The following is a 15,656-nucleotide window of genomic DNA, read 5'->3' on the forward strand; positions in this document are numbered from 1 at the left end:
AAACAAAAGAGTGTGTGGGACCCCTCCTACATACACGTGCATGTGTTCAGATACACACACACACACACACACACACACACACACACACACACACACACACACACACACACAAACCCCCCTAACCAAAGCAGTGTCAGTGCAACTGTGGGTTGATCATATTTCAACAGTGTGAGCTTAACAGCCTGAAGAGGTATGAATGCTGAGCCCGGAACATTTGTTGAAGGTGAAAGTCAGGGTGAAATCACCAACCCTGCTCACCAGAGCTGGCATGCTGGTGTTTTAATAGTAGCAGAGCCACTGCTGAGAGCAGTGTACGAGATGTAATAGCAAAGAAATGTTACATAAAACTCGTGCTCGTGACATAAGCTCAATCCGCAGCTGGCTGCTCTTTTCTGGCCAACTCATCCTTTCAGTCCCGCGTGAGTTGTTTCATTAACAGGTTCACTGCAAAAGCACAGGACATAAGTTTATTACAGACAACACACTGGCTAGAGCTAGAGATGTCCAACATATGGCCAAAGGGTTCAGTGTATTCCACTGAACGGCTTTGTAATCTGAGACATACTGACGAAACTGCACTTATTTTTATTAAGAAATTTCAGGGTGTTTTGTGAATGAATGGCTCATTAAATCTCAGTGGTTTCACAAGTAACTTAAACATTTTTTCAGTGAAAGAAAGGGATTTTTTAATGCACTCATTTTACTTGTCTGGCTCCTCTGAGATCAAATTGCACCGTAGTTGACCCATGGACTAAAATGAGTTTGACACCTCTGGGCTAGAGGGAAAGCACGAATAAATGAAGCAGTCGTATTGCAGAGCACTGAAAGACTTAGCAAGAACAATAAATGTTTACTTCTGTTATGTCAACATTGGGTAATACAGGATTATGGTATCCTATACCTGTCAAAAGGAGAAAGGCAGGGAATACAGAAACAATGTTACCCACACTCAGACAATGCAGTCACTGTTGCAGCCTCGCTTTTATCACCAATGTAATGAAGTCCAACTGGACGAAGACAGAGCAACTGCTTGAGCAAGTCACTGAGAGGGTGGACAAATGGCATCAAGCATGAGTGTGTGTAACCTCTTAACACTTGCAGCCTGCTCTGCTGATAGAAGTGGTATGCTGTTTGTTGTCCGTGTGTGCCTCACATTTTTTGTAACAGTTGGCCCATATACTTAACATACTTAGCTGACAATACAGTGTTTCATATTTCCTCAGCATAAAACCTTAAACTGTTACCAAACACTCTTAATAACAAGCTAAGAACTTCAAAAGATGTCTATGGCAAATCTAAGAAGAAACACTGCAAGTCTGTTTACTCTGCTGTAACGATCAGTTAATTTTCCCGTAAGGTTGCCCTGGGAACAATCCGGACACTTTCTGATAGACTATTTACTGTAAAGCCTGATCCATTTATTACCCTTTGTTTGTTCTGTGTATAGCAGCAGCAACTTTATCTCCTAATCAGAGATACAACTGTTACAAAGAAACAGCAGCCAGCACTTTAAATTCACATATTAGCAAGCAATGAATTGTGTTCAGTGTGTCAGAGGCTAAATATTTCAGAAACTGCACACACATCAGGGGCAATATAAACTTGATAATGACATCTCCACTTACTGCCAGTCCTACTGAATAGAGTAATAAAGCAAAGATGCTCCTGCCTGTATTCAACACAGACAAAAATGATTCACGACCATAAAATACCAGGGTGGTATGAAACAGCGATAAATACAAAATGATTCCAGTCTAGTCTTTAGATTTAAATTGATTTCTTTGGCCAAACATCCCTGATGGAAAACACTGAATATATAATGATGTATTTCTAAGAATATAGAAACATAATGGCTTGAAAAAGTGTAAAAACGACAATACACAGTTTCAAGCCAGAAACACAGGTTGATTTTATTATTTCTAAGTGGTCCAGAAAGAGAAGGAGAGATAACTACTGTATCATCATGAGGCAATTACAAAGTACGGTTTATACTGCTGGGTAGACCTAAAACATAGCCATTTATGGACATGAACACGGTTATAAAACTCAAAGCCTGAATGGCTCTGCGGCCAAGAGGGCAACTTTACCCACACTACGTTTTAGCTCTGTGAATGAGAACGCAAAGAGGAAGCACAAAACAATGAACAACAAATAAGTCATTTATTTACACAAACAATAGAATAATTGTTCTTATTTAGGAGTTAGCCAAGCCTCCAGTCATCAAGAAAGTCACAAGTTTCTAGTTATTTTAAAATGTGCCAAATGCATTATCAAAACTAAAGTGTGAGACTCCAGCGCAGCGACATGAACAACTAGTAATAATAACTTCAGCCTACATATGCAAACCCAAGCTGTTCAATTTAAACATATTTAGCAAATTCATTGCATGAAAACGAGGAGCCAAACAACACATAATTTCTAAATCTAGGTGTGTTGGCTCACACTTTGGCAGACAAAATAAGCAATTTAAAAGACATTTCTTGACTCTGATAGATGGAAGACACCTATACAAATAGATATGCAAATACAGAAATATGATATTCAGGATATACACAAGCCGGCTTCCCGTAAATGCTAACACAATTATCCAAATGGATTCCAGGGTAGCATATACAAACACTTCCACCATTTGGCTGCTGTTTGTCACAGAGAGCTGTTTACAAATTACGTAATAAGCACAGAGGGCATTAGAGTGGACCTAAGCCAACTGGCCACGAAATATCTCAACACTCCAACTAATGGGCTGTTTAAAGTTTGAGTGATGAGACAAGACAAAAGAAAAGAAAAAAAACACGAAATAATGAGAAATAGACAGGAAATGCTGATTGGTAATTGGGACACTCTCCTGAGACCACAGCCAAGTTTCATACAATGTATTCACTGCAAAGTCAGTAGCCGTGTCAAGAGGGTGAGACTAAGGGGGTGTGCTTTATGTGAGACCCCATTTCAGGCCTGCAAAACAGTAACCACAAATAATACTGAAGCGCTTTCAATACTGAAAGCATGTGCAAAATCAAGTGATGGTATTTCTCTGATTTCTCTGTGCAGGAACATCAGATAAGAGTCTCTTTAACCAACTGCATTTCAGTTGGTTAAAGAGAAACAGCTGTACAGCACCTCCACCCATGACAACAAGCGGCACGCATGCAGCAGGATAGCACATGTACAGCCCAGCCCTTCCCCTTGGCTCAAAAACACTCAAAAATCTGTCAGACGAATTTTATCTTGCTCTCCATTTTTCTGCATGAGAGTGACTGTGTTTGAGCAGCCATCATGCACTTTGGAGAAGTTATTTAGTTATTAAACCAGTTGATTTTTTTTAAATGAAAGCTGGAGATTAAAGAAGAGTTGCAGTAAAGCTGAATTAACAGTTAGGGTTTGTGTGGGAGGCAGCGCATTATTCTCCCATTTTTACCGCCTCGCCACAGCTCCACATGTTGAGGCTTGAACATACACTGCACATATCTACAATGTACTTCACTTTTGCAGTTTTGGCTGAAACATGATAGGTGCCATTAAATGAGCTACCGCTGAGGTAAATGGACAAAAAAAATGTCTGTATAGCCAAGTATCTTTCTATGTTTTGGAGTTGCAGTCGCTGTTTTAAGTTGCATTTACTGCTTCTGCTTCACATTAAAAGCTTTCAAATGGCGATGCATTGGAAGGCCTCGTTGACACACAACAACAGGAAGTGCAGCTTTATTTGCCAACAGTGTCAGAGATCAACTGAGCTACAAAGCAAGATAACGATGTTTTTCCAATTATATTATGGGGACTGGTCAAATCAGCAGAAAGCTGATCATTGGCCCTTATCACTAAAACCAAATTCCTGAACTTTTCTCGACGTTTACTCACAGTGTCAGATTGTGCACACTGTAAAGACATTGCATATATTGAAGCCGAGCTAGAGTTTCTGTTCCTCAATTACGCTAGGATCTTGATGAGATAAAGGTCATTATCAAACATTTAGTGCAAGGCTCCATGCAGATGTGTAAAGACTCCACTTTGATGTACCAGTTTGTACTGTCTGCCGCTGTCCAAGTCAGCAACAGAACATCAGTCTTAGTCCAGTGAAAGCTAACCTGGTCAGCTTCGTTCCCTAAATCATATAGAGTATTTCTAGTAATGATAACACTTTTGCAGCAATGCTTGATCCTGCCGACATTTTCATGAGATTAAGTGTGAGTTCCATTTTACCCTTCCATACTGCTACACAGAAAACCATTCACGATGCACGATGCACCCACGTCATGTGCGCTCATGACGATTGCTCACAGTCTGACACAGCTTGGATGTCTCAACCATTGGCAGCTTCAGCATATGTGTGTGGGATGCTTGGAGCCTTATGTGTAAGCTGATGAACTTGTTTGAACAGGATGTTGCTGTTGACTAACGGTGTGACACAAAAAAAAAGGAGGGAAAAAAACCCCAGCCCACACCGTTTCAGTGGGCCTGAAAAACACACATCAAAGTTAAGGCGAGACAGGAGGGAAAAAAGACAAGGCAGAAAAAAAAGGAGATTGAACTTGGATAAAAAAAAAGAGTCAACGACAGAAAGAGATTAACATAAAGGTTTGACAGCTTGACAATGCAAAGCCAAAAAAACAAAAACAAAAAACAAACAAAAAAAAAAAAAAACATGAAACAGAAAACAGAAATTCACAAAAATGGGCAAAAACATTGTGAGTTAATGCACGTTAAAAAAAATAGAGTGAATAAATGACAAAAAGAAAAAAGCAGAAGCAAAAGCAACACAAGACAGGAGACTGGGGGATATATTTAGCAGCTCATTAGTCAGAGATGTCCTCTACTCAGCAGGCTGGTCCCTCAGATGAGGCCCTTTGGAAATCATTATGACTGCCTGCTGCTTCAGACAACCACACACATCTCAGTGGAAAACAATTTACAAACCGCCTCTCCTCTCCACAGCCTTAATGTTGCTTTAAAATGATCCTCAGTTTTTGAAAAGAGGCCCAAAACCAAAGCTTTAAACAACAAAGTGGCATGTTTTAATCACGACAACTGCATAGGTTTTAACACAACACACACTACATCAGCCTGTAACCAGTAAGAATGAGGTTATGTTGTAGAAGCAGCTTTTTGTACATTTTGTACATTATCAAATGTGACTGGTGGTGCGCTTGTACCACTACTTCCTTGTTTGACATTCATTAACCTTTATGATGAAACATCTGTCAACGGCAAAGGGCTAGTCAAACATCTTAAGGGTGAACAGGACAATATATATGTTAACCCAAAACTGCACCAAAACCAGTGGGAATAAAATTTAAAATACAGATAAACACTAAAGACAAAAAAAAATGTAAATCACACATTGTGACAAGCTTAGTGGCAAAAAGCTGGGAGGCAGCACTGTGTAGCTAACAATAATCCTGGCCATCTGGGATGTGTACCAGTAATGGAACTGTCTGGTCAACACTTTAAAGTGAATGAGATAGTCTTGCATCGCCTGTCCACACTGCAGCATCTGTTTTCATGAAGTATTTCTTTGTCTGGTGAGGCATTTAAAGTTTCCCCTTAGGGCTTGATTGGTTGGTAGAGCTGTTAAATGACACAAGATGAGAGCAGAGATTGATGGCTCAAGTGATAAACACACAGGTAATGAAAGAGAAAGGCTGCTGCATTCGACCAGACTGCTGCTAATGGGCTCCAGTCTCACCTGGCTAATGGCTGGCTTTACACATAGAGGAAGAGAGAGAAAGAGAGAGAGAGAAGAAGAGAGACATCATATAAAAAAAGGCTGTAGTGTGTTCAACACACAGTCACATACACACACAGACTTGAGTTAGCAGTTCTAATTGCTGAGTGGTGATCTAGCGGAGGTGCAGCTTGCTGTGATTTGGGCTATAGAGGGCTAAAAGCCTTCTTTGTTCTCACATTTCAGTAAGGAGCCAGTAGCCAGTGTGTTGGATTACTCCTGCCTGCCTGCAACCGCCTTGCTAACAGGACTTTAGGGGGCTTTTCTGAAGAGTTAATTGCATAGGAACAATTGTTCCCCCTCCCTTAGGCTGCACTGTTTGTAAACCCAGCCTATCTAGCAAACTTTCTGTGATGGCTGAAAACCAATAGTGTGGAAGGAGACTCACACACTGTGGTCTTTTTGTTACACACACACACACACACACACACACACACACACACACACACACACACACACACACACACACACACACACAACATTTTGTTGCTACATAAAGCAACAAGTTTCAAAGACTTAAGCTGTTTGAAGATGCAAGAAGTAGGGCATGGCCCATTCAGATATTTTCCTCTGTGGTCAGAGCAATGACGCTATGTTAGCCACTAGAGTCTACTCCATTATTATAGAGAGAGGAGAGTTGTCAAGTCTTGTTCTTTAAGACTTAAAACTGAGCCTTCAAGAAAATAAGTTCCTTGGGTTGGACGGATTTATGACGTGCCAAGAAAAATGGATTTATAAGCACAATAGCTCTTGATGAGGCAGAGAAAAATGTATTTACTCCATGAATGCACAACAATCGACTGTTAAAAACAAACACAAATTACAAAGGAAATTAGAAATGCAGCCCTCTGGACCCTGTCCTGCTCTCATTCCCTCTTCCCTCCACCACTTTCTTTATCCTATACCTTTTTTTTTTTTTTCCCAGAGCCCTGGAGAGCCGTTTCCTGTTCTCACACATGAACATATATTAACGTCACCACTACACAGAGCACACAGCGGGCTTGTTTCTGGTCCTTGCTAGCGCTTTCATGTACAGCTTTAACTCAACTTCAGAGGATAATATTTTTTGGGGGGCAATATTTAACTATTTAACTGGGAAAGTTATAGCCTTTCTGGCTCCTGATACACAACACATTTAGAGCAGAAAACATGCAGTATGGTTATGTGAATAGACCCTCTGAGCTTCCATCTTTACTCTTTCACTTCTGACTCACTGTCTGGGCCCACTTCCTCTGAAACAAACCACAAAGGCTTACTGTTAGGAATTGACACCATATTAGGAACTGAGCTCTGTGGAGCCAGCATAGTGGGATGTCAGATAGACTCAGAAAAGACATGAAACAAGCAGCGTTTGCACTGTGCCCTGAAAATCCACCAGACTGATGCTATTTATCCTTTGCATACACAAAACCCAAGGTGCTGCTTCGTAGCCATGTTTGTTTACTGGCACCCTGCTTCAATGAATAGGATGTTTTGTTTAGTATGTTGCTACTTTGGGAAGAATGTCGAGAATCATAAACACCAATGTAATCATGTGAAGCAATCACAAACACAAATCCCAGACAGCCATTTACATTAACCCAGAAGATAACCTCCTGGTAATCTTGTTTACGACGAACAGCTGAACGACAGATATAAAAGACATGACAAAAGACAAAACAAAGCCAGTGTTAAAAATACCTAGACTTTGCAGGCTTTGCAACTACTTTCTAACAGGCTGTATTAGCAGTTACAAGAAATTGTTGTCCTGACCTTTTCCAGAAAGAACATGAGGCTGAAAATATAGGAGCTTAAAGCTTTTCCCGGACGTGTTAAAGGAACCAAAGACAGGCAAAGCACATTCAAACGGTTAATGTCCATCATTTTCTCTCTCCATCAGCTAAAGGTCAAATTTCCTAAAAGAGTTATATCCACAAAACCTACACAGACTAGAAGTAGAAATCTGACGCTGCTCTCTGCTATAGTGTAAACTTCTATTTAAATGGACTATAGTATATTTTCTAGTATCCATTTCTATTCATCATCAACACTGCTGTTTGCTGGAGTCTGGAATAGGCCTGTTGGCTGCGATGAAATTTTATATTCATGAAATTTCCACAGCAATCTCCATCCCTGGAACACGTCAAGGGATTACCTGTGTGAATTAGGTATGTCAAGCAGGAGAGCGAAAGGAAATGGCCAGTAGCTAATGATGACGTTAACACTTTAACATGAGTGTTTTGCTTTTATGGTAATTTGTCTAATTATAGATTTAACACCATACTTCTGCTGTAAATGCCTTGCTCTAATGGCACTTATGTTTACAGCCAGCCCTCTGTATTACCATTATTTCCAATGACTTTTCTTGGCTGAATTCGCTCTTTCTTTTTTTAATCGTGATGTAAATTACCAGAGTCTCATCAATAAATATCAGGTTCATCTTGCTTTGTGCGATCAGGGCTCAATTAAGAAGAATGAAATGAGCTTCAAGTTCTGTTTATTAAGGAGCCAAGGCTCTAAATGTTTCATTGCTCATTACAAGCTCCTTGAGATTGTGATTAAATATTTAAATTTATAATACAGTGCTTGAATTGAAAATATACCCCAGAAAACTCAATGGAAATCTGAAATATTGTACTTAGGATGAAAAAGCCCCCAAAAGTTGTGAATAAGCCATTCTTCATTTGGACTTAATTAATGCCAAAGAGGACAATATTAAGTGTTATAGGACACTTGAACATTTGAACTGTGAGTCAGCACAAACACTGCCTCTTGTACTTTGAGGAAGTAGTCACAAGTAAAAAAAATTCCCACAGAGCTACAACAGTTAAAAATAACCTTTGGATTTTTATCAGTTAACACGCAGCAGCGTATAAAATGTTCCATTACATTCTTGAACAGCTAGTTGCACCATGACAAACATTTTTTTTGCATAAAAGTGGAGGTTAAAAAAAAAAAAAGAAAGAAAAAAAAGTAAATACAAAATCAGTATAAAACTTCAACAGTTAGTTTGATTAATACAGATTCCTTCAAGCAACTTGCTAAAAAGACAGCAAGACTAGAATGCTACAGAGCTTAAAAGTGTAGTGCTGAAGCAGGGGTGAGCAACATTTGTTTTCCAGAAGCAAATGAAGGGCCATGGATTGGACAGATGACACACATGTTTCAGAATTACGGTAAAACTCCATGAAATGTAGTGCACGCGGAAGACTATTTTACAGTAGGCTGTTTACCTATATTTATGTTTGAGCTGACTGAGATTGTCATGCAAAGATTACTTACATAAAACAATCCTCTGATATGCTGCATAAACAACTAAATGAGCCTAAATCCTTCTAACTGTCTAATATGTATCACTGCAGAGGTCAAACACAGACTCAAATCAGACTGTTTTACACTCATCAAAAAGTAATATTTGTCTCCTAATTCAAACATTTATATGCTTGCAGTAAGAGGATGAAAGACTTAGGTTAATATTTACCATCTATTTAAAAAAAGGGATTGTTTTGTACACATATACCAATATTGAATCATTTGACATGGCCATGGCAAGCATTAGTGGCACTTGGAACCAAGTTAAACAGCAGTACAGACTCATTACAGTCATTCACGTTGAGATTCATTAACACAATGTTGTCCTTTAATTAATTTCTAAGCATTGTTTTGCTTTCTTTTCTGTATGTCGCAGGGATCAAGACACTTCATGTTTTGCTCAAATATATGTTGGGAGTATAGAGAACTAGCTGTGACTTCCCAGAAGCTGACTGACGGTGTTAAAGACGCAAGTTCCTTTTTCTGTGTCAAAAAGAATGAAGTGGCTCGAATATCTGTGTTCAGCCCTACAGGAGGCAAAACAGCAAACAGAAATACTTGATTACAGACACACACACACAATCTTCTACAGCACCCTGAGCACGTGGGCTAGGGATTTGAGGACACACTTTTGTTGGTATTGGTAGACAGTCTATGCGTGCGAGTGTGCTGGACGCAGAACGTGAGCGCGATACCAGCCCCCCTGGGCTCAACATGAGTCATGTGTGTTACATAAGGCATACCGAGAGATAATACAGTTGCCATTAGCAATCCCCTCCTCCCTTGCTCAACGGCACATCTCCCTCGGTTTATACTCCTACTGTTGCTGTTTCTGACTCTCATTAACACAATCTATTTATTTAAGGAATTAAAGAAGAAAATCAATTAACGCTCATAAACATCTGAGAGCCTTAAACCACTCCTTACACAGACACACACACACAGGCACACACGCTCACACAGTATGCTTGCTCTCTGTGGCAAGGACATCTGGCACATTTCACAAGCTGGCTATGTGTGGAAAGTGCATGTGAGTGTGTGTGTGGTTGTGTTTTGTGTGTATGTAGGGGGGAGGGGACTGGAAGATTGGAAGAGAAAAGAAAGCTGGCACAAGTGAAGGGGTTCAGCAAGTCCACAGCATCAACATTACACTTCTTTAGAAGAAACAAAGGACATCAGCTTTACTGTTTACCACGTGCAAGACCACATTTCCCTCCATTAGACAACAATGAATTCAGTTTAAAAACCTGACACTTCCCAAAAAATGTAGGACCTCAGGGTAAAACGCCAAACCTGATCTGAGGGTTGTTGTGGGGCAATAACAAAAGTTGCCTAGCCGTGCCAAAAGCTCTCGGAGGATTCTAAATGTCATGGTTGATTAAAACCTTATGACAGAAATGTGACCGCAAACGACATCATCTCTCTGTTTCACTCGATAGAGGAGGAAAACTGTTGTGACTCATTAGGGCAGTGAATGGATTCACAGAGCGTGTGGGACTGAGCTCTTAGCTGCTCTGAACCTGACCAACCCAAGGGTAAAGGAAGTCGATTTAATCTAACTGACCTGTGGGAGGAGGGGAAAATAACCTCAATCAATTCACAAGAGACAGGCAAAGATAACAGTTTATTTGATGTGTATCGTGTGAGAGAACAGGCAGTGAATTAAAAAAGCCGTGAGCATGTGACTTACCTGATGCGTGACCATGAGGGAGCAGGATGAAGAGGAGGATAAGCACGAAGGCAGCCAGCCTGTGAGCTGGAGAGGAGGAGGAGGTAAAGGATGAAGAAGAGGAGGACAGGGCTCTCGTCTGAAACGCTACCATTCCATCGCACATCTTTTCCTCCGACAACCAGGGAGAGTCCTCTATGGCTTAACCTGTGCAGGCCACACAGACAGGAAGGGACAGAGAGGTATGAGGAGGGGGGAGGAAGAGTGCGGATTACTATCAACATTCAGCGAGGATTACGTAACCACAAGCAACACAGAGAGACAGGAGGGAATTAAGAGATAACCACAGTGCACAGGCTGGAAGACAGAGTCACAAAGTGAAGGCCTGACCTGCATCTTATTAGACAGCAGCTGAATTCCTGTTATTAATAACTGCATGAATGACTCTACGTGCATTTCCTCCTCATTTGTTTGATCTATGAACAGGATCATCCAGCATTAACCAGTGTTCCTCTTATCTCCTCTCGATCCCTAATCTTGGCTCTGCCACAGCATCTAACCAAATAAACCAGACGTTAAACTCCGTTGTAGATGATGTAACGAGATCACTGCTGCTGGTGAGTTAGCAACACTGGCGGCTGGGCGGGGGTGGAGACAGAGGCTAAAAATGTGTGTGAGAGAGTAAGCGCAAAAAATTTGAGCGTGATTACAACTGCAACTTTTGCAAAGACCCAGATGACTGGAAAAAAGGAGTTTGTCTAAGAAAACCTTCATCATGAAAGAAGTTTAATTTCCAGAAGATCGTGAGTCAGACTCTACTGTGCTGTTAAAGCAGTCAACATCAGCAAAAATTCAGACATTTGTAAGGATATTATTTATATTTCATTATATTATTTATACATCTAAAAAGATTTTTTCATGCTATATGTGCACCTCAACTGTGATTCTAACCCATCCTGTAGGTTGTTTACTACAATGGAGTGTGATGGAAAATATATGCAAAGATAATGGCAATAGGTAATAAATTCACAAATGATTCCCATATTTTGTTTACCACATACTGTAAATTGGCAATGATATCAGTTTGTTCAAATTTCTTTTCCTTGTACTACATGAAGACGGGAAATAATAGTTGTATAAAAAAGTTTAATCAAAATTGGTGCTGTAAATATACATATATATATATATACATATATAATATATATATATATGTACATGTATTTTTTTTTAAAGGTAAGATGCAAATGCAAAAATCAGACACCTAGTTCTCTGGGCAGACAGCAAAGAAAAGCATGAAGGACATCAAGAGTTACTGTGAGACATCTTTAAACAGTAATATGCAAATAGAGAGCAACAACCTCATCCTCTCTCCACCAATATCTCTCCATGATACCAACTTAAATAACTTCCTAAAAGCATTTGTTGGTTGATTGAGGTGATACGATGCGACACACCATTACGTAAATGAGATGCAGGTGCACATAGAGCTGTTTATGTTGCATCAGAGGGATTAGGATGAAGTAGAAGTGGCTCTGTTCTGTGGGAAACTAGATGGCCTGCAGGCAGAATATTCTCAAGAGGAGGCAGAGGGCCCATTACATTTCCACAAGGCTGTGAAGCTAATGCCTACAGTAATGGCATGGCTGCACTTAGAGAGCCGCAAATTTAATTGCTGATCTGCTGGATGGCCACTGGCACTGACACAGCGGATGATCTGGACTGTGTAGAGGAAAATAACTGTAAGCACATATACACTATATACTGGAATCTTATTAAGTTTTTCAGGTACAGGATGCAGACATGACAGTTCAATTAAAATATAGCTGCTTCCTCATTGCTTCACTAAGAAGTCAATGAGAGTCATGTGTTGTTTAGTCTGCTTTCTGCATCAAGGTGATTAGATAGGTTCTAATCGCCTGTGTTTTAGCATTTGAGTGCCCTGGACAGGGCTCTATTCCAAATTTCCAACACAAACAAGGGGAAGCAGCCCACCCACTGCCTGCCATCTTTCTGATGCCCCTAAGAGTGGGATGAAGAGTCGTACCTGACTGTGGCGCAAGCCAGTGGGAAACAGTGACGTAAGTTAATTTTGGCAGGACAGTCTGGGCACTGCATTGAGCCAAAGAGCAGCTAGTCAAAAGCACATGCAATGGATCTGTGCCAGCCATTTGATCCATAGATGCTTTCTCATTTGTCCATGCTGGCTGCTATTGTCGGGTTATATAGAGGCCCTTCATTATCTTTTTGACAGATGAATGTCAATTTTAGAAGTATCAAGGACAAACTGAACAAAGGAAAGACAAAAAACTGCAATTGTTGAGGCTTAAATAACTGCTTAGGGCTGCATTTAAAATGCAGGACTGACCTCCTGAAAAAGCTGAGGGCATAGTATTGACCAGCCAGAACGTCTACAAAGTGAAAACTAAAGCAGAATTAGCTTAATTGCTTTCACACAAGAGAATCTGAAAAAGGAGAAAGTCATTAAGTCTGTTCTAGGGTATCCTAAAAAGCACAGCTTCCAATTAGCTATAACAAGACATTTTCACAACATGAAAGGAATTTTTGCACATCTTCTAATGCACTGACTTTATGTTCACATATCTAATTGATTAATAACAGAGCAGGCAGGTTGACAGCTAAAAGCACAGGAATACTTTAAGTCTGGATGTCAACATGCCTTGCAAATGTGTGGGTTTCCTGTCAAATGCAGCAAAAGATGCTGCGCTTGAAACATCACATTAAAGAATGTGCTTCTATTTTCAACCTCAAGTTTCCTGAAACACTTTTTTTTTTTAATCAACCTGCACACAAAAACACTTCCTGCCAGAAGCTGCACAGTACTAACAAAGCAATTGAGACCGAAACTAAAGTAAAGTCTCTTTAAAGATAGCAAATATTAGAAATCACTGCGTATTTCAGTTTTACTGCAAAACCAATATAAATGGTTGACTTCAAAAGGAATTATTAGAGTATAACTACTTTACATTATACTAAATATCACTATCAAATTATATATACCAACAAAAAGGCAACTAAAAGGAAAAAACTGTGTGAGTTTCAGAAAACATACCAACCCCCATAAAAATTAGATACAGTAAACAATACTGTAACAGCATTCTGAGGCAGGAGGACATGAAGTGGCAAGAACAGCCAACCAACAAAACTGGTATGGGCAGTTCTAGCTTGCCATTAAGTTAATAGACAAGGGAGTCTATTGACCAAAATTTTCAATCTGCACCACAAAGTCTGATTAAGAAGACTAAGGATGCAACGATCCAATATTATAATCAGATATTGACTTGTAAAGCTGGATCGCATATCAGTGACAACTTCCCAGTCTCTGGAGCAATCTATTCAAATCTTTTAACTGTTGTTCTGTGTTTATGTCGTCATGCGACGGCAGCAGAGCTGAAAAAAGCTAACAGCAAAAGAGCGAGCGGTTTGGATGTATTTCATGCCTGCTAAACTGACAGCTTTTCTTTATACATTTGCAGACGTTTTTCATTAAGTGCAAACTGTGGTCAAGTGAAAAGCTCAGACAACGAAAAGGTTTTTGTCTTCTCTCCCTTTTAGTTTTGCTCTCGTTATCTGTGCTGGGAGAGACATTATATAAGGTAGAAACTAGAAGGATGTTGTTTTGGTAAGCTTTTATTACACTTACAGTAACACACTGTGAACTAGATTAATATTTCACTTCAACTATCTCTTGTCAGTTCCGCATTGTGTGTGTACAAAGGGGCTTAAAAAAAGACAAAAAATAAGTAACTAGAAACTACCATGACTTTCTCTTTAATTGAGTGGAAATGAGATGTTGGCAAATAAGATATATAAAACTGTAACTTCAGTTGTGTTTGGTCTGTTCTTTTATGCATTACTTTACTAAAAAAAAAAAACAATTAGGTAAGTTTATATTCTTCAACGAATTCATCCATCAAATTTTATTTTACAACATTAGAAAATAAAATCTTTGTGTAAAGCCCAATAAAAGGATGATTCCCAGTCTCTTTTTCAGTGTGAGGAAAAAAAGTGTTGTAATTTAACACTGGACCTGGATCAGTACTCTGTCTCAGCAGATACCCAAAACCAAGGAATGGCTATCAAATGGAAAAAACTGGGTCATAACATCCCTCAAGTTTAAAACTGCACTTCATGAGTCATTTGGACATTTCTTCGTCGTTTATCTCATTCCATTTGTTACATCTGTAGGCCATACTTAGGTCTAGCACATTAAAGAAGTTGAGGTTTTAAAAACATAAACACATTTTTAGAGTGTGTAGTCTTGAACTTGGGGGGAAAAAACTATGCAACTCTCCACTTGAGACACCAATGAGCCAGCCAGGCAGTCAGCAGACTGCTACTGCAGTTTTTCAGCTGCCCGAGGCTCCTGGAATGCAAAGGGAGCCAAGGAGAGCAGCAGCACAGGCATGTGTCCGGGAACAGAGAGGACTCAGTGCGCCAAAGAAACAGCCCAGAAGAGATTTCCATCCGATAGCCCTCCGTGCTACTGCTGCTGCTGGTAGAGCCTGCGTGGGCCTATGAAGGGAGCCCAGAAACGGGGCTCTGCATGAAGAGAAAGGACCCTTTGTTATGAAGCACGATAGTGTTAAACCCCACAGTGCCTCAGCATCCCTCTGTACTGCCGCAAGGAAAGAGAGAGAGTGACAGAGAAAGATGAGGGAGAGAAGGAAGAAGAAACAAGGGAAAAAAGGGGGAAATATGATAGTGGTGAAAGATGAGGAAAGGATTTAAGGCAAAAGCAGTACTCTCATTTATACTCACAATGTGTTTTCTCTAGGTATGTTGTCAAAACAGAAAACGCCCCCAAACTCAGGGCCCGGAGTTATAAAAATTTCACTGCAGTTACATAATGTCCTTTAACTAAGAACCATTAAAGCTTCACATTGTATATCCATTATTCTGCGGATGCTAGGGCTTGTACAATGCATGAAAACAAAACCAGTCAGTCTAAACAATGGG

General features: G+C 40.0%; 1 protein-coding gene across 1 annotated transcript in view; it reads right to left on the minus strand.

Annotated features, from left to right (window-relative positions):
• The window catches only part of susd6 (sushi domain containing 6), a 32,542-nt gene that overhangs the window by 14,897 nt on the left and 1,989 nt on the right, over positions 1–15,656 (minus strand). Inside the window, exon 2 of the mRNA XM_031746115.2 lies at positions 10,701–10,886. Within this exon, the coding sequence (XP_031601975.1) occupies positions 10,701–10,845 (145 nt within the window). The 5' untranslated portion in view covers positions 10,846–10,886. The remainder of the gene's footprint in view (positions 1–10,700; positions 10,887–15,656) is intronic.

This window comes from Oreochromis aureus, linkage group 15, assembly GCF_013358895.1.
Source record: "Oreochromis aureus strain Israel breed Guangdong linkage group 15, ZZ_aureus, whole genome shotgun sequence".
Lineage (NCBI taxonomy): Eukaryota > Metazoa > Chordata > Actinopteri > Cichliformes > Cichlidae > Oreochromis > Oreochromis aureus.